The sequence below is a fragment of the Anguilla rostrata genome, chromosome 16 (assembly GCF_018555375.3).
Source record: "Anguilla rostrata isolate EN2019 chromosome 16, ASM1855537v3, whole genome shotgun sequence".
NCBI classification, from domain to species: domain Eukaryota; kingdom Metazoa; phylum Chordata; class Actinopteri; order Anguilliformes; family Anguillidae; genus Anguilla; species Anguilla rostrata.
The window spans coordinates 8,915,178-8,940,792 of NC_057948.1; the positions used below are offsets into that span (position 1 = coordinate 8,915,178).

Below are 25,615 nucleotides of genomic sequence, written 5' to 3' on the forward strand. Positions count from 1 at the left end.
GGGTCGAGTAAGTATGTTCCAGAAATTGAAATCATTGTATCAAAGTCTCTCTCCTCTCTCTCTCTCTCTCTCTCTCCCTCCTCTCTCTTTTTCTCTCTCTCTCTGCTTTTCTCTCGGTCCCATTTTCAGTCAACACAGTTTCAGTGTCAATAGTTAATCATCATCATCATCATATCTCTCTTTCTCTCTCTCTCTTTCTCTCACTCACTCTACCCAAGGTTTTTGGCTGGACTGCAACAGCGGGGCCAGCCCTACAAACGTGAATGTCTGACTGAGTGACTGAGTGAGTGATGAAGTCACACCATTGGTCGGCCGGTCCAGCCATATACTACGTTTTGACCTGGTCTTGTTGTAACCAGGTGGACTTGCCATTGCCAGCGTGTGGGCTGGTTCATACCTGCTTGTTGCCAGGATGAGTTATCCAGCAGCTGGCCCAGAATACATGCTGGGTCCATTCTGCGTTAGCCTAGACCTGCAGGGCTTGATCTGTAGCATAGCCTGTGTCATTACAGGAGCTGCTGATGTAGGTCCAGGCCATTGGCCCTACCCATCGCAAAATGGCTCCCCTTCGGAAGAACAAAAACAGCCGAATTTTAGTTACGATACAAAAACCCGGCTTTGGATCCTGAAGCAGGATGTTTCCACAGCCCCCACGTGCCTCTTTCACACGTTTCTACCGAAACATCGGCAGAACTGTATATTAATACCAATAAAAGTATAGGCACATATGCATCTGGAGACGGCGCCAGCACAGCGCACTTGTCTTTAAGACCACTGGCCTGGCTGCCAGTCAAGCGGCTCATTGATTACAAGGTGGCGGCTACATATAAGGCGCTGAGCGGGGAAAGGTCCTCCTGCATTGCAGAGCGGTTAGCTTGCATGCCAGTCAGATCCTCGCGCTCGCGAGGCGAGGGACGACTGACGGTGTCCAGGCGTCGCCTCAAGCCAACTGGGCAGCGATCCTTCGCCCGCCGCTCTTCCTGTTTGCAGAACGGCCTTCACGCACGGACCATAAATGCTGATACAACGGCTGCTTTTAAAAACAGTAACCTCTGTGCTTTTATGTAATCTGCGCGCCAGCGACTCAACTATGCCTAGCTTGTCTGTTTTTTTTTTTACATCTCTTCCATACCTCGAGACATCTTGGTGTTGACCGCAATATAAAAATAAAATTCACTGAATGGTACCTTAGAGTCCTAAAGAAAATGCTCAACTTTTACAAATACTTTGTTGGATTTATATCACAGACTTCTGAAATATTTTTTGTAGAAATGGGGCCTGTGCGTGTGTTTAGGTTTAGTTTAGTGTGTTTAGGTACTGCAACTGCATCATTATGACGTGTATGAATCAATCTGTATCACAACGAATCATTAATTTAAATTACAAACTTTTATTTATGCAGATTGAGGCACTGAAGTTAACAAACACGCTTGTTAACTTTGAAAGTTATACTGCTTGTTATTTCAATGAGCTCTTTAGTGTCAGTGGGGTTGGGGAAATCTGTCCAATCTAATGGTCACATTCACATCACAGCTAATAGCATTGCATAGTGATGAATTGTTATTAATTGTATCATATTGTTATAAATGAACAGAAATGGTATTGCATCGTACTACTGTTCAGAGTATCACTATTGTATTGTATTATGATCAAGTTGTATCATTACACCCCTAGTGTGTACATAGATGTCAGTTTCCGCCTATAGCCATGGCTCAGTCAGCTTATTAAATGTATACACCAATGTCTGTTCAGATTATACCACAGAGAAATGTATCATATAGGGACACACGAACAGTCTGCAGCTGTCATTTGCAAACTCAATGAGAATTTTATCTAAAATATCAGATCATGCAAATGATTGCGTTTATAATAATTAAATAATTAAGAGCAGTCGTTCCAGTTCATCAGAAATGATCCCTCTTGCCCAACATTGTTTCAAGCCACAAGTAAGTAACAAGTGGATCACACATTTACATGGAGCGTCAGTGGATAGCATGTCTCTTAATAAAAAAACTGGAGACAGATAATTCATGTTCGAATATGTCATTCAATACAACATACTGAACTCTCGAACATTTTCTTCCCTTTGGTCAAACAAGGACAACTTAAGACCACTAAGAGCATCTGAGGGGGAAAGTATTCTTACCATTCAAATGTTAATGAACAGTGACCAGTGAGTTTTTTTGATGGACGTCGCGCCAATGCACCGTATTGCTCTCCGTCAGACTTGAATAAGAGCGCCTGTTCTGTATATTGAAACGTGGGAGTGTATTTGCGTCAGTGGATGTTTTATCTTTGCGCGCGCATGTGTGTGGGTGTATCTAGTCTCACAGTTCCGTGCGTTTTGTGTATGAGACCGTTTCCGCCAGGGGGCGAAATTCGGCGCATCGGATCACTCTTTCACTCTCCCCCGACTAGAAGTTGTATCTACCCGGGAGAGAGTGAGGAAGATGGCGGCGGATGATCGCTCCCGGTCCGAAGCTGCTCGGCAGCGACGGCATGACCAGCTCCAGCGATGGATGGGGTCCGAAACTGACCGAACAGTCCCAGAAATACGGGAACGGCCTGTGAGCAACGAGGGGCGGCGGGCTAGGGTTCGCTTCACCCAGGGCGCTGTGTTCATGGCTGCCTGCTCGGCCGGAGACCGGGAGGAGGTGGCTGCATTGCTACGCCAAGGAGCCGACATCAACCATGCCAACATAGACGGACTGACAGCATTGCATCAGGTTAGAAGCGATGACTTCGTATCAGGTTCTTTTGTTTCTTCTTCGAGCTGAGCTGCCGACCCCAAGTGCTGACAGATTGACAGTATACCTTGCAAAGAATGGTAATTCCGGCATATCGATTCGTTAACTAGCGCTAGCCTTTTCGAGCTAACAAAATGACAGCGGCGAACTGCAACACGTCACTCTGCTAGCTTAGCTAGCCCGAACTTGTAAAAGTTGTTAGATGAGGCATCTGAAAAGTAGATTAAAAAGTTGCCTAACTAGCTGGATGACTTTTAATGTTGTCTTACGCTACAGAAATACAACCAAAATCAATAGTTGTGATCTAACTTGGGCTATTGGTGTAGCAAGCCAGCTATTTTAAGAAAGTGCAGGACTTGTTATATAAAGTAGTTAGACCGTCACTGATCGCCCAGCAAAAGAAACAGGCTGGGTCAGCTAAGCTTGGGCTCAAGTGAGTGAGATTTTCGCGGGGCGTAGAGGTGAGGATATACGGAAGATAGCTTCGGTGCTAATGTTAGCTAGCTATATACCTGCTTTACTTGACAGCATCGCTGCTGTACGTATTCTGATACAGCGAACGCGCTAATGTTAGCAGTTTAACATTAACTTAAAGAACAAACTTTATCATCGCCAGCTTGATTGCCACCGATTATTTTCAGGCAACGGGTTTGCACAAACAGCTCATTGTGCAGTGTTTCTTTATCATTAATAGCTATGCTGGAGGGTGAAATTCCACGAAGGATTCTTAAAATTTTCGATTTTTTTAGAACAAATTAGTTAAACGGAGGAAATCAGCTAACCATCTAGCGCTTGCTTTTGGTGTCAGAGGAAGTAGCTTTAGTGGAAAGTGCAGTTTGGGGTTGGGGCTCTTTTTTTGCAGCATTCCCCCATTTTTATTCCGCCCCCATCATCGTTGTGTTAGACATTCGGAGAATGCTTCGGGTTGTCCTGCTGTGGAGGGCCAACAATCTGGAACAGACAACCGAAGTGCCACGTTGTTGTCACTTCAGACTATCAGCAATGTCATGCATTTGAGTTATACTGGAAAGTTAGCTTCGCGAGCAGCAGTGCTCTAAAGCCTATATCCCCCACCAGTACCCCCAAAAGCACCACAGGGGGATGCTGTCCGGGTCTATATTGATAGCTGCTGATGCTCATCATTATGTCCACAGTAGAAAAGTAAATGTCCAAGTTGCTAGTCTTAGCAATAGTCAGCAGACAATTATATGTGGTTTTATTTTCGTGAAATAAGGGATATTTAAATTATGCAAATCGTGCTGTGATGTAAAAAATTTGGATTCCTAGACATTACAGCAGTTTGTGACTTCAAACGTTTAGTCTGTGGCTAGGAGCACATTGGATAGCATTCATACCGGGATGTTTTGGCTGTGTTTTACAAGCTGTCTTCATCTCTGTTAGAGCCACTGATCTATGAAGTTACAGCCCCGACGCCAGAGTCTGCGCTGTTGGGTGGTGTGTGTTTGGGTTTTGGGGGAGGGGGGCTAGGTTGAATTTTTGGATAAAACAGCATCAGCATCAGCTCTTTTATCCAAAAATGGTATGTATGATTAAACCTGTTCTTGTTCAGTTGTTCATATTGGATATTTGCATATTTACTGTTGTTCCGCGCTGTCAGAGCTAGGAGCAGTGACAGTTTGACCGAGGTGCAGGGTCGACAGGGTCTTGGGAGTTTGGAGCTGGCTGTTTAAGTTTGAGGGGTTGATGTGACTTGTGTAAGTCACATCAGATGCTTCAGTCTTCAGGCTTATGTAACCAGCTTGTGGCATTAGGTAGCATCAAATGGCAGCAGGTACACAGCAAGGCTATCTCTCTAAAACTACTGCTGCTGGCCATCTACAGGTGCCTGCTGTTAGCTAATACATTGCTAGCTATCCAGTTAAAGTATGCTACATCTGTTAGTTAGTGCAATCACACGAACGGTTTAAGATATTAAATTCAGTGTCACCTGAATTTCCATATTTTCACTCTGAACTAATACCATAAAGCTTGTTCTTGGACCTTGTTTATGTGACATCAACCACAAATACTTGGTAGTTTACGGGATGTTTCCTGTCCTGTGCTGCTTCTAGGGATTTGATTTCGGCCTGAAAGTAACCAGGGCGATGTGGGCCAGGCTCGCGCGTGATGTGCTCCAGGAAAAGGAACATGTAAATAAACAGATCAGCATGCCTGATTAAAAATTTTAGGTGATTATCCCCACCTGAATGGTTTCTGCTGGGACTAGTGCAGAATACTCCCATGCAGGGAGAAGCACAGCGCGATAACAGTAATTAGCTTCAAACTGATTCTTTTCCCAATGAGTAAGTAATGGCAGTATGGACAATCATAAAAATGCATACAGCAGGAGTATTACCAGTTTTTTTCACAGCGAACGTAATGACTTCAGTAGTAGTAGGGGCCTTTTCATGGTAATATGCTGATTACGGTACGCTAATTTTTTCCAGAAGCTAACTGATGACCAAAAGTTAAGAAATCCAATGCCGTCTTGTAGATAAAGCTGGGACGAAACTGGGAAAGCAAGTGGGTGATGTTGATGTTGCCTTGTTCTCCATCGCAAGTGCAGTTAAAATCTGAGAAATGTGGAGAGTATGGAGATGTGTCTGATGTGATCAGCCAGGAAGAAAACGGTAGGGAAAGATGACTCATGGGTGAACATTTGCCGTATAATAGAACGTCTGAGTTATGGGTTGGCCTGGATAAACGGGTGTGAACCCAGAAGAACAGTAGCGTATGCAGTTCGGTCTTACTGAGGTCCGTATCGCTGATGGAAAAAGGTGGAACTGTGACTGGAATTAATTGCACTTTGCGTTGCCCAATAATGTGAAATACTGGCAAGATTTACATTTACATTGATTTGGCAGATGCTTTTATCCAAAGCGACTTACAAAAATAAGTGTTAGAACTAGGCTAACTATCTCTAAGGAATATTAATACATAGTACAGCATTTGGCAGACGCTCTTATCAGAGACGTACAACAAAGTGTATAACCATAACCAGGAACAAGTATGCGAAACCCTATGAAGTACCGTCAAGTACAGGGAACAACCGCATAGTTCAACTTGGACCCTGATGGTTAAACTGATTAACACTAACACTAACAGTGCTAGAAAGTAGACAGTGTTTGATATAAGGAAAATCAATTAAAAGCTGTAATTATTGCATAAAAAATGGATGCACTTTGAATGTTCCTGAGATACGACCGACCTCCCTTCCCAATCCGTTCCTATCTCAGTGGTTCAACTGTATGTCAAACAACTCTGTCAAAAATATATTGATGTGTCTGGGGTGAGTGTAGGTGTGTTTGGTTCAGTTTTGGTCGAGTCCTTTGCTGAACTTAGTACATTCAGTTTCTTCTAAGAACACGGATGACAGAGAAAAGGTTTAGTGAGCTCTTGGAGTTCATTTGTTATTTTGCTGTCATGTTTTCGGGGAACCAGTCAGAGGAGTTGCGGTGGACACAGGAAGTCACGGCGAGGTCGGAGCACGGTGGTCAGAGAAAGAGGAGGTAGAGCGGAGATTACAGGAGAGGCCCGCCGTGCCAGAGACTAAAATAATCAGATGAGCCGCGTGGAGCCTAGCCTCGCACGCTAGGCCCGTGCCTCGGTACCGTAAGACTGAAGCAGGCAGCACAGTTCAGCCGTAAGCCCCGCCCACTTTTCAGGACCTAGCCATTTTTTCTGACCAATCGCATCGTCTCGGCGAGCTTTCCTCCCTCAATGTACAATTTTCCCATGTAGGGCAGAGAGGATCGAATCAAATCCGAGTAATACGTTTTCAATGAGCCCATTTATTAAACCTCAGTGCGAGTTTTCGGTGTTGTCACATGTTGTTGTTAGCGCTGTATAGACACCTCTTGGCCCCTGGCGCACCGTCTGGTTCCGATCCGCGTAGCGTGGAGATGCTGGCTCCTGCTCTGTCCTGCACAACGGATGTGACGGAAAGCGCCGGAGTGACGGAGCTCCGACCGCTCCCCAGGGCCACCATCAGGACGGGACGGCCGGCCACGTCGTCCCGGGCCCCGGTGGAGGAGGGCCGGGGGGCGCCCAGCGGTCTCAGAACCTGTGGTAAAACGTTACTGACCCGGACCCGAGGGTTTGACCCTGCAGCCCTGTCAGTCTCACCGCGTCTCTGATAACGTGGTTTCCCGTAAAGCGCGGGATCCTAGTTTCCTGTCTGACGACTCTTAATTCATCGTTCTGTGACGGCTGGAGAGAACCGGACCGTTCTGGAATCGCGGAAGAGTGATAGCCGTTAGCGTCCGTCACGGATACCTTTATTTCCCTCCAAAACCGCGCTGTTCTCGTTCCCTGAGTGCCCCGATCGCGTGGGCCTGTGCTAGGGGTGCTCAATGACCCGCTCACCCGTGAGAGCATCCCCTGAGCGCTCACTCAAACTGCGGCTCGAGTCGTGGGTGAGGTGGGACGTTCTCACGGAAGCTCCGTCGCGGTCGTTCTCCTTCACGAAACAGACAAGTGATTTCACTGATGAAATGCACTGCCCCGCGGCAGAGACAGCGTTCATCTCTGCTGTGTTGTTAACAGCAGACCTGGGTCAAATACGTATTTGTTTCGGATTCAGATACTTTTCTACGCTGTACTGACCTTGTCTGGTGTATTGGAACCAATGAAATACTCTCAAAAAGCACAAACCCCACCTTCTGGTTATATTGACAGGCTCGATCACACCAGGCAAGATCAACAGAGCACAGGAAAGTATTTGAATCCAAAACAAATACGTATTTGACCCAGGTATGACTTATCATGTCTGTAAAATTTGAAAATGCTCCTGCAGGTCCCTTGAGAATTTTCTGCCAAACAATCGTGGTCACTGACCAAAACATTACTTTGCACAAAAGAAGAATTTCAGCTTGAATACGGATTTAAATAGGTGTTTCTTTTAAGATGGTTCTTCCTGGATGAGTCTTTCGGGTGTGTACGAGCTGATTGCAGTGGCCCTCTTATGACCAGCTAGGTGCCTGCTCCCTTTGGCTTGTTCCAATAACCAGCTGTTTGATGGGGAGAGACGGGTGTCTGGCTTGCATATGCAGCTAATGCATTGCCTTGCTGCCAAGCTTTCAGCTTTGCAATGTGGCAAAAACAAAAAGCATGCTAGAAACAGTAACCACCAAACTAAGCTACTGGTGGACAGTGTAGCTAATTACAAAACATTTGACTATTGTTTACACAACAGTGAATTCATGTATGCATATTTTATTTATTTATTTTATTTCTGTTGATGTTAAACGGTCTTTGATTGCCCTTGAAATAATAAGCATATTTCTATTTTTATGCATTTGCATCATATTTGTATTATTAGTGACCCTACCACTCCTACTTGTACTTCTAATAATAATGATAATTAGGGAACAGGAGGATGGAGACCTTTGGATGAAGCTTAGATGGGCATGGTCCACCCTTGCAGGCAAGCTACCAATAATGAGATATTAGCAATGATTTATGTGCCCCCTTCTATCAAGAGAGGTGCAGATGTTTATTTAACCAGGTAGTGATGCCCCGGGGAATTAAAGTGGGTGGGGCATGCAAGGGATTTGTCGGCCAATCAGATATGGGAGATGACTTGCTGGACAGAGGTAAAGAGCCAGTTTTGTGTGAATTTGACCAGGACACGCCCACAAAATGAACACTCTGTTGGAAATAATGTAATTGGATCCTTGCTGACCACAGTGATCCAGAACCTGTATTTAAGGTCTCAATCAATGGACAGCACGCTGCACAGCACAGCATCCCCATCACTGCACCAGGGATTTGGATTTTGCTTGGTTCAAAGGAAGATCGCCCCCTGCTGGTCCACCAGCGCCAAGACCAGCAATGATGAGATTTTCCCAAGCGGTCTCCCATCCAAGGACTAAACTAGCTCACTCCTAGCATAGCGTGAGTTATTGAGAGGTAGTCAGGTGACCGCTGGTGATACTGGTAGTGGTTTGCAGTGGGTGGCGGTTATTGCTGCTGAATCTGATTCTTGAGCGTGGAATATGGCACAGAGCGGAATCTAGCCGCCAGCGCTACCGCCCACCGAACCCGCCATCGAAGGCACGTCGCCGTGTTCGCGTGGCTCTGAGGCACCGTGGAAGTGAAATTTTCCGAATAAAGATCTGCAAACGGCAGCGGACGCCTTTGCAGAAGTGCCTGTGCAAATTCAGTTTGTCAGGGTGTGAAAGTGTGTGTGACTCCTCTTGTTATGCCCAAAGGCGATGTTCTTCTATGCCTCTTATGCTAATTGCTAAAATCAAAGGGGACTTACCTAAAAGATGTTGTCATGGAAACGGTAGGTGATTGACAGTGGTATTAAGGCATGAAAATTGTGGACGAGTGCCCAAAAGAACAAAGACTCTTACTCGTGGTTGCGTAAAATCGATTTGGAAAATGAAAAATGGAATCTGTAACTTTTAAATGGTATTTTACACAATGATGAGTCTCCTTGCCTTAAAAGAAAGCATAAAGCATGGTGGAGAAACTGTGCTTTTATGGAGAAAGCCCTCCAGAGATTTTATTGCTGACAAATCAGCTCTAAAATCTCCCTTTTGAAACCAGAACTGCTCAGACGTGGAAGTGCGGAGAATGAATGTAGGGAATGCAGAGCTAAATATCTGGTCAGTAATAAACTATCTGTGACAGAACCTTTTTTTTTTTTTTTTTATACAAGAGATGGTGGCTGCGAGTTTCATTTCCAGGATGACTCTGACGGTCACTGCCACCCGCTGGCTAAGGCCAGAGTTGCGTTTGTTGAAGCCGCAGCACCGGTCTCCACATCGGGCAGATTTCTCTACGCGGTCGGTCGGTACATCCTTAAATGAGTGTGTCGCGGCCCCGAAAACCTGGACGGAAAGGCTGGGTTCCCACGGCCTGCAAGGTTCCATACCACGTGCGGCGCTCTCTCTCTGTCTCTTCGCTCTCTGCGGACCCACCAAATATAACCACCTGTTTGACCTTTGACCTTTGACCTGGCTGCGGCCAGGGAAGAGGGAATCTGTAGCCTGGTTCACATCGCATCTCTTTCTTCCGCGTCGTCGTTTCTCTCCCTTGTTCTCTCTCTCTCTGTCTCTCTCTCTCTCTCTCTCTCTCCCTCTCTCTATCTCTCTCTCTCTCTTTCCCTCCTCCTGCCTCGCCTGTTGTTCAGCGGTTGCCTGGCAGCCCAGTTTAAATATACACTCCAAATTTTCCATTCCCTCAGTCCGCAGTTCCTCCGCTCCTCTCTCTAGGTTTTTTTTTTTTCCCCTCGTCGCCCTCTCTTCGTCCGTCCGCTTCAGCCCCCTCGTTCCGTCCCCCCCCCCCCCGCTCCCTTCCTCGTCCCCTTTCGGCCGTCCCTTCCCCGCGGAAGAGGGCTTCGGGGATTTCGCGGCGCGGGAGGCCGTCCGCTCGCGGATCGGCGGTCCGGCCCGGCCCGGCCCGGCCAGCGGCCGACGGGAAGCTCTCATTACTCACGAAGAACGGCTTCGACGTTTAAACACGAGCATGGACAGCCGGCTCGTTCGTCACGGGGTACGAAATAGCCCAGTTTGGCCTCTTTCGGGTCATACGGGTGCCATTTGCTGTCGAGAAGGGTATTTATGTCCACGTTTTCCTCACGAATGACAAAATGGCCGGATCGCGGAAACCGAAAGTGGACGCTGAGGTTGACGCGAGGCGGGCCAGAGGTCGTTCGAGACGTTAGCTTCCGATACGGCGGTTGGAACGGGTCGCCGCTCGTGACGCGACCGGCGAGGCGGCGATTCTCATTGGAGCGTTTCAGCGTTTTTCAAATGCAATAAACGTTTTCCAAAACGTTGTCCATTAAACGTTACCACTCTCTCTGACTTTCAATCCGCGTTCGATGCGCTGTGCATTCAGCCTTAGTGTCATAATAACGCTTAATGCTTCACGCTTCAGATGAGATTTTACATCACGTCACGTGAGACTGCAAGACCGTTTAGAGGAGCGACTGCCGTCTCTGTCTGCGTCTTTAAGTGAAATAAAATGTGTATGTTATTACTTGAAAAGTACCTTCGCTGGTAACATCATCTCTGTACTCCCTGCTGCGGATTGCAGAGTTCATTCTGTTCTTGTTTTGAAGATAGTACGCGTTGTGTGTCTAGGAAGTCCGTCTTTACGGGAAATGTTAATTAATCAAGAGTAGGATACGATTACACCGGATGAAAGGGGGGGGGGAATTAAATGTTCCCCATTTACTTCTTGGCTGTCATCGTTTACCAGAATATGAGAGTAGCCTTTTAATCCCAGCTGCATTCTCCTGCGGAAGCCTCCGGAACCATATCCTTCAGAGTCCAACAGCAAAGCCATATGTACAGGGTTGCCAGATTGGGGACAGAGCTCAGATGTAAGGGCTTTGAAAAATATATCAGAATAAATGGGGGATGGGTTTAAAAGGTGGTATGAGGGAAAGGTATTGGATATGTGTGTATATATGTGTGTGTGTGTGTGTGTGTACTGTATACACAAATACATGAATTCACTGTTGTGTAAACAATGGTCAAATTTTTTGTAATCAGCTGTCCACACTGTCCACCAGTAGCTTAGTTTGGTGGTTACTGTTTCTAGCATGCTTTTCATTTTTGTCACATTGCAAAGCTGAAAGCTTGGCAGCAAGGGAATGCATTAGCTGCATATGCAAGCCAGACACCCGTCTCTCCCCATCAAACAGCTGGTTATTGGAACAAGCCAAACAAAGCCAGCACCTATTGGATTTATATGGGAGTCCATTAAAGACGGGGGATTTTAAGGAATATGTTTGGGGGGGAATAAAATCCTAGGTATCTGGCAACCGTTGCTATCCTCCCAGCAGTCTCCCAGAGGGGGCCTTAATGTCACAGGGGGGGCCTCTGGAACTGCCAGTCGGACAGTCATACGGCCCATCTCATCTGGGCCCCTGCCAACGATCCGGTTCCCAGCTCCCTCTGAGAAGAGCACATCCTCCAATAGCAGTGCTGTTCCTTCAGCTCCAGGGGGGGCTGTAGATTCAGATTAGTGTCTGTGGCATTAGAGTGAGAGAGTGAGAGAGAGTGTGTGCATGTGTGTGCGAGTGAGTGCATGTGTGTGTGTGTGAGAGAGAGAGTGAGAGAGAGTGTGAGTTTGTAAGTGAGTGAGTGAGTGAGTGAGTGAGTGTGAGTGTGTGTGTGAGAGATGTTTCTAAACATTGTAAATGTTTGGGAACTTTCACAAATAAAATAAAACACATATTTTAAAGATCTGTAAAACACCACAGTTGAGCAGAATTTGCAAGTCATTACATGCTTGTAAAATCCTCTATTTCTTTCTGAATCATGATTTTTATTTTTAGATGTGTTTGCGAGCATTGCTGTACATTTGCAGACGTAAACATTTACAAAGGCCATTTCGCATTTGCGGTTTGCAGGTTAGCTACAAATCACGTGTGTATATTTGTGAATGGTTCATACTTATTGTATAATCAAATAATGTCGGCATTAATCTCGGTCAGGGGAGGTGTTTCTGGGTTTAACGTAGTTGCCTGATACTAATTCATCTTGTGCTCATCTCTCTACCTCTAGTTTAAGCACTGCGCTTTTGCAGTTACACGTTGAATTGCAAATCACTCTCTTCTTTTGCAAACCGTAGTCTTTTGAGCTAAACGTCCTGATAGCTTAAAATGGACTTATCAGTATCACCCGACAATAGCTTAAAATGGTATCGGTATCACCCAAATAATAGCTTAAAATGGTGTTGGTATCACCCGACAATAGCTTAAAATGGTATCGTATCACCCGACAATAATTGAAATGGTGTTATCAGACAGTTCGGAGATTACCTGGAATCCGTATCCGACGGAAATTATAGTGCGGCATTCACGCGGCAGAGAGGAGGCGCATTTCATGTCCCGCTGATGCTGTAAATTAACCGAAAATGTCAACTGTGTGGGATTTTTTTCAACGCGAGAGAGAGTGACAAAGAGCTTTCAACACTTGGTCAGCCAGCGTCAGAACAGCCACATGAGTTTCCCTGAGAGTGCGCCCTGCTTTTATCTCATTTTGTTCTCCAGAACTGACTGACTGTGACCGTGTGTTCTAGACTCTGCTCAATGACAAGGTAACCAAGTTGAGCTATATTTTTACACTTCTCAAAGTGGTTTTATTTTCCCTTTGTGAGCTGGTTCATGTCTGTATACACCCACTTCTTCCATATGGATGTGGAAGCGTGGTTGCAGTTTGCATTTTTACTGTCATGTAAAACAGGCTGGTATCTGCATGGGCCAATGTGTACATGTGCTCTTGACGTTGGCCCAGAATTTCCATAATACCCAGTGCATCTCTATACCGTGTATCCATCCACACAACCCAACGGCCCGTTTTGGTTCCTCGGCCTTGTGGTCTTCCCTTCGGTCCAATAACGGAGCAGGAGGTCACCTTGACCTCATCTTCAAAAGAGAGCTGCCCGGCCGCGGTTTCCGCGACAGCCCCTTTGCCTCTCTGAGTCTTGAGTCCACGTCCATCTCCTCCTTCTGCCGCACGCCTGACCCTCCTGTCCCTCGTTTTCCACCTCCTCTCCTTGGGGGGTTACTGCCAGATCCTTTCCCACGTTCTAGTGCTCTATCAAGTCTGTCCCAATCCTAGCACGACAAGTACCCAACACCACTCCCCGGCCTCTTGGTCAGGTCAGTACTGTAGGTTTACGTCCAGGCTCATATACTGCAATGTTACTGGTCAGCTTATAGTACTAAAGGGTACCTGGTGAGGCCATAGTACTTAGGTTAACCGTAGCTCATAGTCGTAAGTTAACGACTCATAGTCGTAGTACCGTAGGCCTATGCTAGGTACCTGGTGAGGCTCATAGTGCTGTAAGGTTAACCTGGTGAGGCTCATAGTGCTGTAAGGTTAACCTGGTGAGGCTCATAGTGCTGTAAGGTTAACCTGGTGAGGCTCATAGTGCTGTAAGGTTAACCTGGTCAGGCTCACAGTACTGCAATCCTCGTGGAACATGCAGCATTAATCTATTTGTCCCCCATGCTCTTGAAAACAGAGACACAAAGTTCTTTCCCTGTGAAAGATCTACCTTCTCATTATGAAATAGGACAACGTCATGAAGGATGGCTTTGAAAAGCACAGCGCGGAACAAGCTGAGTCACTGTGCAGTTTCCACCGGCTCCTTCAGTGCTGTACAAGCTTTAGCCTCCACTCAGTGCCGTAGCATTGAAACATTACATTACATTATAGGCATTAGCTGGCGACGTACACAACCCTTACACAGCATTTACATTGCATCCATTTACACAGATGGATATGTACTGAAGCAATGCAGGTGCAGTGCCTTGCTCAAGGGTACAACGGCAGTGTCCCATCCAGGAATCGAACCTGCAACCTTCATATTACAAGCCCAGTTCCTAATCCATTAAACTACGTTGCCGCCCATGAAGCGTTCACTCGTGTCCTGACCTGTACTTATTAAGGCATATAATACATTGCTGTTATTGCGGTCGTTGTATTGGGCCACCGCAGTGATTGCGTTCCATTTTTGAATCTTTAATGCCGGTCGTCTCGGCTTGTCATGTTCAGCAAGCAGTAAATTCAGTTCGTCTTTTAAATTCTCTGTCCGTTTAAATTACGTGAATCTGCAGGATTAATGTCATCTCGATCCTGACTGGTATTTGCGATTGTAGCCGAAAGTGTGATCGTTGCTTCGCAGAGATTGTGATCTCTAATTGTTTCTGTTTGGCAGGGCTTGTGTTAGATTTCTCATTCCCGCCGTCATTTCAAATGAAGCCACAGAAAACCGGGTATCGGAGTTAAAAGTGAAATTGTTGTGGTCACTACAGCACAAAGCTTCTCTGATCGCTCCACGTTACTGGTTTATTTGGCACAGAAGGCTGAGCATTTCAGTTCAAAAAAAGGTGTCGCTGTGCACATTTAACCTTTTCCTTACATTACGTTATGTTACATTTTATTTGGCAGATGCCTTTACATCAGGTCCAAGTTCACACAGTAAGCACTGGCCAAGTCAAGTTGTGGAAAGCCATTGACTAGAAGTGAGACATGATTACAGGAGATAAAGAGCTATAACAAGTGCAACATGAAAGTGCTAGATGAAGATACAAGCATTGCATGAAAGTGATACTAGATTGGGGGTTGCCTGCTCGCTGGCGGCACTGGTTTGTATGAGTGAGGAGGAATCTCACCACCGGGAGCTAGGGTGGAGTAGCGCCGTGGTCCGGACTAGCAAGATCCGTTCACCCGGATGGCAGGAAGTTGTAAGTCGTCGTGCTGCCGCCAAGCGGAGTGGTCGTGCTGGCGGGATGGGTTGAATCGTATCCTGTAGCTCGAAAGGGGCTGTCTGGTTGGGTGCAGTGTAGGCCAGGGTCAGGACTTTGAACCTGATCCTGGCAGCGACCGGCAGTCAGTGGAGTGACGTCAGCAGGGCAGCAACGTGCAAGGTCATGAACTTTGGAAGACTGAAGACAAGTCAGGCAGCCACGTTCCGGATGAGTTGTAGTGGCTGTGTGACACAGGCTGGTAGGCTTGTGAGAAGGGAGTTGCTGTAATGTGAACGGGAGATTATCCATGGCCTGGACGAGTAGCTGGGCGGAGCACGTGGTCAGGTGTGGTCGAATCCTTCTGATGTTGTACTGGAGGAATCTGCAGGACCGTGATATTGCCTTGATGTGCTCCATGAGGTCCAGTTATTCGTCCAGGACCACCCCCAGGTTCTTCAGAGAGCCAGAGGCTGCCACTATAGTCGCATCAACAGTGATTGAGAGCTCCTGTAGTAGGGAGTTCTTGTAGGGGATGAACAGCAGCTCGGTCTTGTTGAGGTTATGCTTCCGGTGATGCCTGGCCATCCACAATGAGATATCAGCCAGTCAAGCAGATATTCTCTCATTAGCCTATGTGGCAGAGGGAGGGAAAGAAAGGAAGAATTTTGTGCCATCAGCAGAACAGTGATAAGAGAAGCCATGCAAAATAATGACTGAGCCTGGAGATTTGGTGTCAGTGGAGAACAGCAGAGGCCCCAGTACAGATCCCTGTGGGCAAGGGAACGAGATGCAGAGACAGCTCCCATCCAGGTGACCTGGTAGGACCTATCTGCTTGATTGGAAGCAAACCAAGAGGGAGCAGTCCCAGAAAAGCCCATGGAGATCAGTAGTTGGTGGTCGACCGTGTTCAATGCTGCAGACAGGTCTGGGAGGAGTGACTGTACTGTGCTTAACCCTTTCTTTCCTGAGAGTGACTGCGTTTAACCCTTTCTTTACTCCGCAGGCCTGCATCGATGAGAATGCGGAGATGGTGCAGTTCCTGGTGGAGAGCGGCAGCGACGTGAACCGAGGAGACAACGAGGGCTGGACCCCGCTGCACGCGGCGGCCTCCTGCGGCTTCCTGCAGATCACTAAGTGCGTCATGCTCGTAGTGGAGCCTCAATGGTCGGCATGCGCGTGTAGCGTCAATGGTTGGCGCGCGTGCATGTAAATTATATGCTTAGCGTCTATGTGTACTGTCGGTGTTTTCTTACAAGTGCGCGCTCTCCGTCAACGGCAACCGTGAACCACCGCTTCCTACCGCGTCGTGGCTCGAAAGTCGGGTTCGCGCAGAGAGGAGTCGGAGGAAGACCTTTCACGCGCAGCCTGACAGGCGGACTCGCCGTCATTCAATTGAGCAGTGGCGGCTGCTAGTGGGCGACACAATGCGGTTCGCTGCCGACCGAACCCTCCTTAACCCCTGGGTGATGTTAGCGCTAATTCAGCACTAGCGTGGTCGAGATTTGATCCCAGGCTATGGGCCCATTCATACGCAGGAACTGGAACTGTGCCTTAACGGGATAATCCGCCCAGCAGCCCATAACATCAGTGGTTAATGGTTGGCCATTGCATGTAGCATCGATGCGTTGTGTGTGGTAGCTGTTCGTGTTTAGTGACCTTGATCATTGGACGTTACGCTGGTTAGTGTATACCAGTACGCAGATGGTTGTATGCAGTGTAGTAGTGCATATTATGTATACCAGTGTTTGTAAATGAGTTTACAGTCAGTGCTGCCATGTGAGAGCCCTGACCGTCTGAGCGTGCTCAGTGAGCGTCCGACCGCAGAAGTAGGAACCTTTGTGCCTGTGTCCTCGTTGCAGGTACCTGATCGAGCATGGCGCGCGGGTGGGGGTGGTGAACAGCGAAGGAGAGCTCCCTCTGGACGTGGCCACGGAGGACGCGATGTCAAGACTCCTGAAGGAGGAGATCAAGAAGCAGGGTGAGGAAAAGCTCCGCCCCCTTTGGCCCTGAAATGCACCGTGTCCTCTTCAAAGGGGGACAAGATCAAACACTGTCAGCATCACGAAATTGAGTTGTCTATGTGCTTTAGATCAGTGGTAGCCAACCCTGTTCCTGGAGATCTATCGTCCTGTAGGTTTCCACTCCAGCCCTAACAAAGCACAACTCATTCAACAGCTAGAGATCTTTGTCGAGCTGTAAATTAGTAGAATTAGGGGTGCCAAAATAGGCTTGCCATGAAAACCTACAGGATGGTAGATCTCCAGGAACAGGGTTGGTGACCACTGCTTTAGATGGCCTATTCTGTTCTCACGTCCGTTGAATAGAGTGTTTAATTGCCAAACTCCTTATAAACTGGAGCCTTATTAGCTGACACTTTCGTGGCTTAAACAGATGAAAGAGTGCTGGATTGTTTTGAGGGCGTAGTGATGAGCGGCGTGATTCTGTGCCTGTTCTGTGAGCGCTTATCAGGTTTACCATAATGTTATAATTTAGCATCCATGTCTGACTGGAACTACACACATTTAATGTTATAATTTAGCATCCATGTCTGACTGGAACTACACACATCTAATGTTATAATTTAGCATCCATGTCTGACTGGAACTACACACATCTAATGTTATAATTTAGCATCCATGTCTGACTGGAACTACACACATCTAATGTTATAATTTAGCATCCATGTCTGACTGGAACTACACACATCTAATGTTGTAATTTAGCATCCATGTCTAACTGGAACTACACACATCTAATGTTATAATTTAGCATCCATGTCTAACTGGAACTACACACATCTAATGTTATAATTTAGCATCCAGGTCTAACTGGAACTACACACATTTAATGTTATAATTTAGCATCCATGTCTGACTGGAACTACACACATCTAATGTTATAATTTAGCATCCATGTCTGACTGGAACTACACACATCTCTAAAGAAACCATCTCAACAACTCTCAACCTGAAATTTGGCGATGACATTTTTGGGTGGCTGAATATTTTATTTTTGGTCAGTGTATGGAAGGGGACAGTGAAGTTACCCAAGTAGCACGGTTACACTGTCCATCTTTTTTTCTCACTGAGATAGTGCTGAGATGTCTTTTGAAGGGTGATTAACGTTTGTACTGCAATGTACAGGCTACTGTAACGGTCCTGGGAGCAAACGCACTACAGAGCAGTTAAGCTGCAAGTTTAGCTCAAATAATTGGTCATGAAGGCGTTCATGAAGCCGAGGGGATGTGGCCAAATGGCTTAAATAGCTAATTAGGCCCATGCAGTGTTCATAGACCTTACGCCCTTACATACCAACCGACCTCCACCCTGCCCCTTTCTCTCTGTCTGTCTGTCTGTCTGTCTGTATGTATGCCTCTTGTCCTCTCCTTCTGTCCCTGTCTGTCTTACCCACTTTTCCTGTCCTTCTCTCCTTCCTTCTTCTTGTCTAGCTTTCCTCTGTACTTTTTTCCTTTCTTTCTCCTGACCATATTTCTCTGTCTCTCTTTCGCTCAGCTGTGGATGTGGATAGTGCCAGGCGAGAGGAGGAGAGGGTGATGCTGCAGGACGCCATGGCGGTTTTGGGTGGGCGTGCCACCCTGACCCCCCACCCTAACACCGGAGCAACTGCGCTCCATGTGGCAGTTGCCAAGGGCTACATCCAGGTCATGAAGTGAGTACATCCGGGTCGTGGAGTGAGTACATCCAGGTCATGGAGTGAGAACATCCGGGTCGTGGAGTGATTACATCCAGGTCATGGATTGAATACATCCGGGTCATAGAGTGAGTACATATAGCTCAGGCAGTGAGTACATCCAGGTCATGAAGTGAATGTTATCACATCACAGTTTTTCAGTTAATTCAAATTTTGCATGAGGATAAGGCATAGCCTGCTCTACATATGAAACCACATTGTGGATGAAATTAACTCCTTTGCATATGAAGAAACGAATGCAATTTAATTAGCTTGTGGTGTCTCGATTGTTAAATATCTGAATTTAACAAATCTGATATCTGAGAGCCGAAGCTTTCTGTCTGTGCATGTAGCTCACTGGCATCTACAAACCTGCCATGTTTTGGTATGTTTTATGATGCTTAAAGCCTTTCCTCACAACTGGAAAAAAAAGGAATTGGAAAAAAATTTGAACGATAGCAACAGGGTAACTCTTCGCTATAGATCCAGGGGGCGCACTATAGATCTGCATCCCTGGTCCTGGTGAGCTGCGTGGTCTGCTGGTTATTCCTTCCACCCTAAAGCAAACCCATTTAGACCTTAGAAACCTGGCAAGGCAAGTTAACTGTGTTATCGGCTGCTTTAATTGGTCAGTGGAGATCTGAGCAACAATGGGAAGCTGCAGACCCTTCTTCAGCTCTTCTGGAGCTTGGATTTAGACCCCTGTGATAAATGCTTGGACCACAAACGGTTTTATATGTAATATTGTCCCTCTCTTTCTCTCCCCTCTTTCTCCCTCGCCCCTCCCCCCCCCCCTCTCAGGGTGCTGCTGCAGTGTGGGTTAGATGTGGACAGCAGGGACTGTGACGGTTGGACCCCCCTCCACGCCGCGGCGCACTGGGGTCAGGAGGAGGCCTGCAGCCTGCTGGCCGATAACATGTGTGACATGGGGGCTGTCAACAAAGTGGTGAGCGCCCACTCCGCCCAATATACACTGATCTTACACTGATCCTTATACTCCGCCCAATGTACACTGATCCTACTCTGATCATGCACTGATCCTTATACTCCGCTCAATATACACTGATCTTACACTGATCCTTATACTCCGCCTGATATACACTGATCTTACACTGATCCTTATACTCCGCCCGATATACACTGATTTTACACTGATCCTTATACTCCGCCCAATGTACACTGATCCTACCACTCCACCCAATTTACACTGATCCTTATACTCCGCCCAATATACACTGATCTTTACACTTCTCCCAATGTACACTGATCTTACACTGATCTTATAATGATCATACACAGATCCTTACACTCCACCCAATATACACTGATCTTACACTGATCATACACTGATCCTTATATTCTGCCCAATGTACACTGATTCTTACACTCTGCCCAATATACACTGATCCTTACACTTTGCCCAATATACACGATCCCTACACTGATCTTATACTTATCATACACTGATCTTACACTGATCATACACTGACCTCACACTGATATTATGCTCATCTTACACTGAGCTTAGTCTGATCTTACACTCATCTTATACTGAATGTGCACTGATCTTACATCAATATGTGTTATTTGCTCAGGGACAGACCCCCCTGGACGTAGCTGATGAGAATTTGGTCGACAGCCTGGAGGAGCTAATGAAGAAACAGAAAGCTGTAAGTCACAGCAGAGGGTCTGTCTGCTCGGTTACCTGGGCTAATAGCATGGAGGTCTTCACCTGACAATCAAATCCTGGCCCACTGCCTACAGATGAGGGGTTAAGAGTTTGTTTGGTGTCATTTTGTTTAAATTCGGAATTTTCTGTGCCATTGCCCTTACTGAACTACAGCTCCCAGAATCCTTTGAGCTTGTTTGTCAGGAAACAGGCTGAATAAAACCAAGATAAGGAGAACGGCAGCCAGATTGTTCTTTGTGCAAGTTATTTTTTGTGTATGTGATGGTCTGATGTGGATTAATGTTTGTGTTCCAGCATTGCTAATGCATGTTTGTTAACGTATAGCTAGCTAAAGAGCAAAATAGCGTAAATGCTTTCAAAGCAAATAATTGACTCCCTCCTTCTCTCCCGCCAACTCCCTCTCTCTTTCACTCTCTCTCCTCTTTCTCTAGTTGCGTACAGAGAAGCAGAAGCAGAGCCCCATCATCGAAATCAATCCCCCCGTCACCGTGGCACCAGTGCGCACCAGGAAGTAAGACCCCACATGTGTGTGTGTGTGTGTGTGTGTGTGTGTCCTACTGTCCTTCATGTCAACACTACCGAAAGGTAGAGTCTGTAGGCGTTTGCTGTGTTGATGATGTCACTGCTTTTCAGCACCGTGATCTGCTCACACAAAACATTCTCACATTGTCGCTGTAGCCCACGTGTGTTGCGATAGCGTTAGCGAGTGGTGTACTCCTCACGTATCTACCCACCCGAAGACCGACTGTCCTTCACTTGGACCATTGTCCATGTTCTAAGTACCACCAAACTGCGTAAACATTAATAATATTAGTTTGAATAACTATTTATTACTGTGTGTTTTAATCAACTCCACTCGTGGGGAGCCACAAGGTCTGCAGGTTTTGTAGTTTCCTTTTATTGAATACCCAGTTTGGACCCTATAAAGAGTCTTTCACCAATCAGTGACCTAAATGAATAATGCAGAAAGGTATCAGAAAACCAGCAGACACAGTGGCCCTTCAGGACTGGACTTGTTTCATACTGTCACAGAGACACTTTTTACTTTAAATGATTTAGTGCCACCCCAAAGGTATGACGGACAGTTGTGTGCGAGACCTGAGAGGTAGAATTTTCCCGTGTTTGTTTGCTAAACGAACAGACATGCAAACCTGGGAAAACATGGATGCCAGAAGGCAGCGCTCATTTAAAAGGAATGTGGGAGGGGTCTGTCGTGTACACTCAGCTGATTGGTCGGCGCCGCCTCTTAAAAGACCGGTACCAGCACTGTTTGTGTGTGATTGGTCGCTCACTCACGGGTTGGCTGCACTGTGCGTCTTCACCTCCACTGACTGGCCCCTGCATGCTGCCTGTGGCCCTGCCCCGCCCCCTGTCCCGCCCCCTGTTCCGCCTCACCCCTCCCCCCCCAGGACTTCAATATCTCGTATGAGCAGCAAGGAGAAGATCAGCCTTCACGAGAGGGAGCGCCACGCCCCCCCCGCCCTGCAGAGCAGCCCTGCCGAGGAGGAAGAGGAGGGACAGACGGGCCCCCAGGGGCCACCCGGGGCCTCCCACAGCTCGAGCTCCGAGGAGGAGAGCGAATCGGAGAGCGACGGAGAGTCAGGTGACCAGCATCCCCAACCCGATTGGCTGAAGCATTAGCAGTGCTGAATGATGTGTAGAATGACAGCACAGTTAGTATGGCTGTGTGAACCGAATTTTTTTTGTTGTTTTTTTTTTATTTCTTTAAACAAAACCGATTAATTGACTGGTTAATTGGCTTTTTTTATCAAATGATAGCGATTAATTAAATGCTGGCCGGTCAATGTTCCTCCCGCAGAAAAAATGAAAACGCGAGAAATCATCAACAACCTGAACAACAAGCGCAACAGCTCCGCCCCCCCTGCCAGCACCACGGCAACCAGCGCAGCAGGAACTGTGGGTAAAAAGGTGGGTGTGACCTAGCAGCGAGGGAAGGTTGTTTTGAAAATAATGTAAGGAATGGGGAAAATGGGAGTGGCCAATGAGATATCCGGTTGCTGCAGTGCAGAATTCTATAGTTTGATTTAGAGGCTCGAGGGACCTATGCCATTACAGTACATTACATTAAAGGAGGTGCAGAAGTGCATCCTCCAGAGTTGAAGAAACAGTGTCTGGCGAATGATTGTCTTAAACAAATTAGTTTAAGAGCAGTATCAATGCATAGGTTCTAGTTGGCCATCCTAACCAAATACCAGAGTTCTAATATTGAATACTTGGGGCTAAAGAGTAGTCTGATACAGGTGCCGACCAAGCATGCTAAATTACCCATAAAGCACTGGGAGTCCGTTCTGTCAGTGGTGTTGAACCTGTTGATGTGTATCAGGACACACATAGGTCCACACTTGTCACATTTGAATGTTTTATAATTATTCAAACTGGAGCTTTGGAACAAGATAACGCGTGTCATTGACACTGGGGAATACAGAATAGGGGGTTTGTGTAGTTTCTGGGGAATTTGGTTATATGACCCCGGAGATCTGAGACACATTTCAGCCTTCCTTTGTGTGGCACATTGGGTAAGGAGCTGGCCTTGTGACCCATAGGTCACAGGTTTGGTTCCCAGATTGGACACTGCCATTGTGCCCTTGAGCAAGGTACTTAACCTGCATTGCTTCAATATATATCCATCTGTATAAAATCCAAAATGTAAAATCTGCTAATGCCTGTAATGTAATGCATCCTTAGACCTACTCAGGGGGAGGTTCTAACCCCCCCCCCCCCCCCCCCCCCCGATGGAGCTCTCCTTCTTTCTCTTTGTTTTTCTCCTTCTTGTTATAATGATCCTTCTGAAATGTTCTTCCTGTAACGTTCTGTAAGGCTGTTCTGTCTTGGTGTTTAATGGTGTTTAACCTGTTGATGTGTATCAGAATGAAGACAAGCAGAATGTCAGTGAAAAAGAAGGGTAACCGAATGGTGACTCCCTCTCTCCCCTCTCCATTACTCTTTCTCTCTTTCACTCATTGTCCCCCCTTCCCCCTACATTTCCCTCCTCGGTCTCTTTCTGCCCCTCCTCTCCCTCTGTCTTTCTGTCTCTCTGTTCCTCTCTCGCAGTCGGACCCTGGCAGGCCCCCGGCCCCTGAGGGCCCGGAGTCCAGTAGGATGTCTCTGCGTAAGGCGGGGAGTTTTGGGGCCCTGAGTACCACAGGGGCCCTGGCCCCCGGGTCTGAGCGCAGCCCGATCGCGCGCATGATGCGCTGGCCAGTCCGACTCAGCTGGAGTCGACCCAGGGTACACGCTGCATCCACGCTAGCATTGCAGACAGGTACGATAGCACGCGTAGCATTGAATACTAGCAGGAGCCGACCTGCATGCAAACTCGACACTAGCGATGAGATAGCACCATGCAGCAGATGCCCAATGCTAGCATGCAGATGGCACCGATGCTAGCATGCAGATGCACCGATGCTAGCTGCAGATGCACAATGCAGATTGCGATGGCACGTTTAACTGCAGATAGCACATCAGTCAGTGCACGATGCTAGCATGCAGATAGCACGATGCAGCATTGCAGATAGCACGATCTAGCATGCAGATGGCACGATCTAGATGCAGATAGCACGTTAGATTGCAATGGCACCGATGCTAGCATTGCAGATAGCACCGATGCTAGCATTGCAGATGGCACCGATGCTAGCATTGCAGATGGCACCGATGCTAGCATTGCAGATAGCACCGATGCTAGCATTGCAGATGGCACCGATGCTAGCATTGCAGATAGCACCGATGCTAGCATTGCAGATAGCACTGATGCTAGCATTGCAGAGAGCATGGACACTAGCATTGCAGATGGCACCAATACTAGCATTGCAGATAGCACCGATGCTAGAATTGCAGATAGCACCGATGCTAGCATTGCAGATAGCACTGATGCTAGCATTGCAGAGAGCATCGACACTAGCATTGCAGATAGCACCGATGCTAGCATTGCAGATGGCACCGATGCTAGCATTGCAGATAGCACCGATGCTAGCATTGCAGATAGCACCGATGCTAGCATTGCAGATAGCACTGATGCTAGCATTGCAGAGAGCATCAACACTAGCATTGAAGATAGCACCGATGCTAGCATTGCAGATGGCACTGACACTAGCATTTCAGAGAGCATTAATATAACTTTGCAAATAGCATTACAGATAGCATTTAAATTACACTGCAGACAGTGTTCAGATAGCATTGCAGACCGTGTTCAGAGCGTTGAGGACAGTGTTTTGATAGCATTGCTGATAGTGTTCAGACAGCTTTGCAGATAGTGTTTAGTGTTGCAGAGTGTTCAGACAGCATTGCAGACAGTGTTCAGATAGCTTGTGATATGTCAGACGCATCAGCGCTAGTAGCTTGCAGGTAGTTTAGGTGCAGATAGTGTTCAGATAGTGCTCAGATAGTTGCTGCTGCACAAGATGTTTTGTGGTGGCGCAGGGCCACGTATCTGGCAGCCAGTGGAGCAGTGAGCTTTCCTGCTCGAGCCATTTGCCATTTTATCCTCGCCTGTCATACTGGGGAAGCGGGGGAGGATCATGGTTACAGTTACGGAATAATTCTCTTTTCTCTCTCTCTCTCTCTCTCTCTCAGGAGCCAAGGTTGGCTCGAGTTCCTCCTACTCCAACACGCCGACTCTTCACCATTGCAGACCTTAATAATCCAGACCTCTCCAGCAGGTGTGTGTATGCGCATGTGTGCGTGGGCATGTGTCAGTGTGTGTGTGTGTGTCTGTGTGTGTGTGGGTGGGTGTGTGTGTACGTGTGTCTGTGTGTGTGTGTGGGTGGGTGTGTGTCTGTGTGCTTGTGTCTGTGTGTGTGTCTATGTGTGTGTGGGGGGGTGTGTGCGTGTGAGTGTGGTGTGTATGTGTGTGCGCATGTAGGCGGGTGTGTGAGTGTGTGTAAATGTGGGTGTATGCATGTGCATGTGTGGGGGGGTGTGTTGGTGTGTTTGTGTGTTTGTGTGTGTCTGTATGTGTGTGTGCGTGTGTATGTGTGAGTGGGTGTGTGTGTGTGTGTGTGTGTGTGTGGGTATACAGGCAGACAATGTTCCTGGGCTTCACGTTCAGTGTGTCTGTATTTCTCTCTCCGCTTCCTCTCAGTGGGCTAACTCGTAGCTCCTCCTATACACGACGCCTGAACAGCCAAACAGGAAGTGATCTGACAAGCCAAGCCCCCAGCATGACCCGCAGGTGAGTTAGTTACTTGCATTTGTGAAACTGTGCTTGGTAGTGGGTGGTATCTTACGGTGGTGTGTGTGTGCGTGCCTTCT

The 25,615-nt window shown here is 47.2% G+C and overlaps 1 protein-coding gene across 1 annotated transcript in view; it reads left to right on the top strand.

The window, feature by feature from the left end:
* The first annotated feature begins 2,322 nt into the window (after window positions 1-2,322).
* zmp:0000001167 (protein phosphatase 1 regulatory subunit 12A) overlaps window positions 2,323-25,615 on the top strand; it is a 37,872-nt gene continuing 14,579 nt past the window's right edge. Inside the window, exons 1-12 of the mRNA XM_064313769.1 lie at window positions 2,323-2,726; window positions 15,971-16,101; window positions 16,827-16,945; window positions 18,480-18,636; window positions 19,459-19,603; window positions 20,253-20,327; window positions 20,779-20,858; window positions 21,757-21,950; window positions 22,167-22,276; window positions 23,420-23,596; window positions 24,938-25,023; window positions 25,446-25,535. Of these exons, the coding sequence (XP_064169839.1) occupies window positions 2,451-2,726; window positions 15,971-16,101; window positions 16,827-16,945; window positions 18,480-18,636; window positions 19,459-19,603; window positions 20,253-20,327; window positions 20,779-20,858; window positions 21,757-21,950; window positions 22,167-22,276; window positions 23,420-23,596; window positions 24,938-25,023; window positions 25,446-25,535 (1,640 nt within the window). The 5' untranslated portion in view covers window positions 2,323-2,450. The remainder of the gene's footprint in view (window positions 2,727-15,970; window positions 16,102-16,826; window positions 16,946-18,479; window positions 18,637-19,458; window positions 19,604-20,252; window positions 20,328-20,778; window positions 20,859-21,756; window positions 21,951-22,166; window positions 22,277-23,419; window positions 23,597-24,937; window positions 25,024-25,445; window positions 25,536-25,615) is intronic.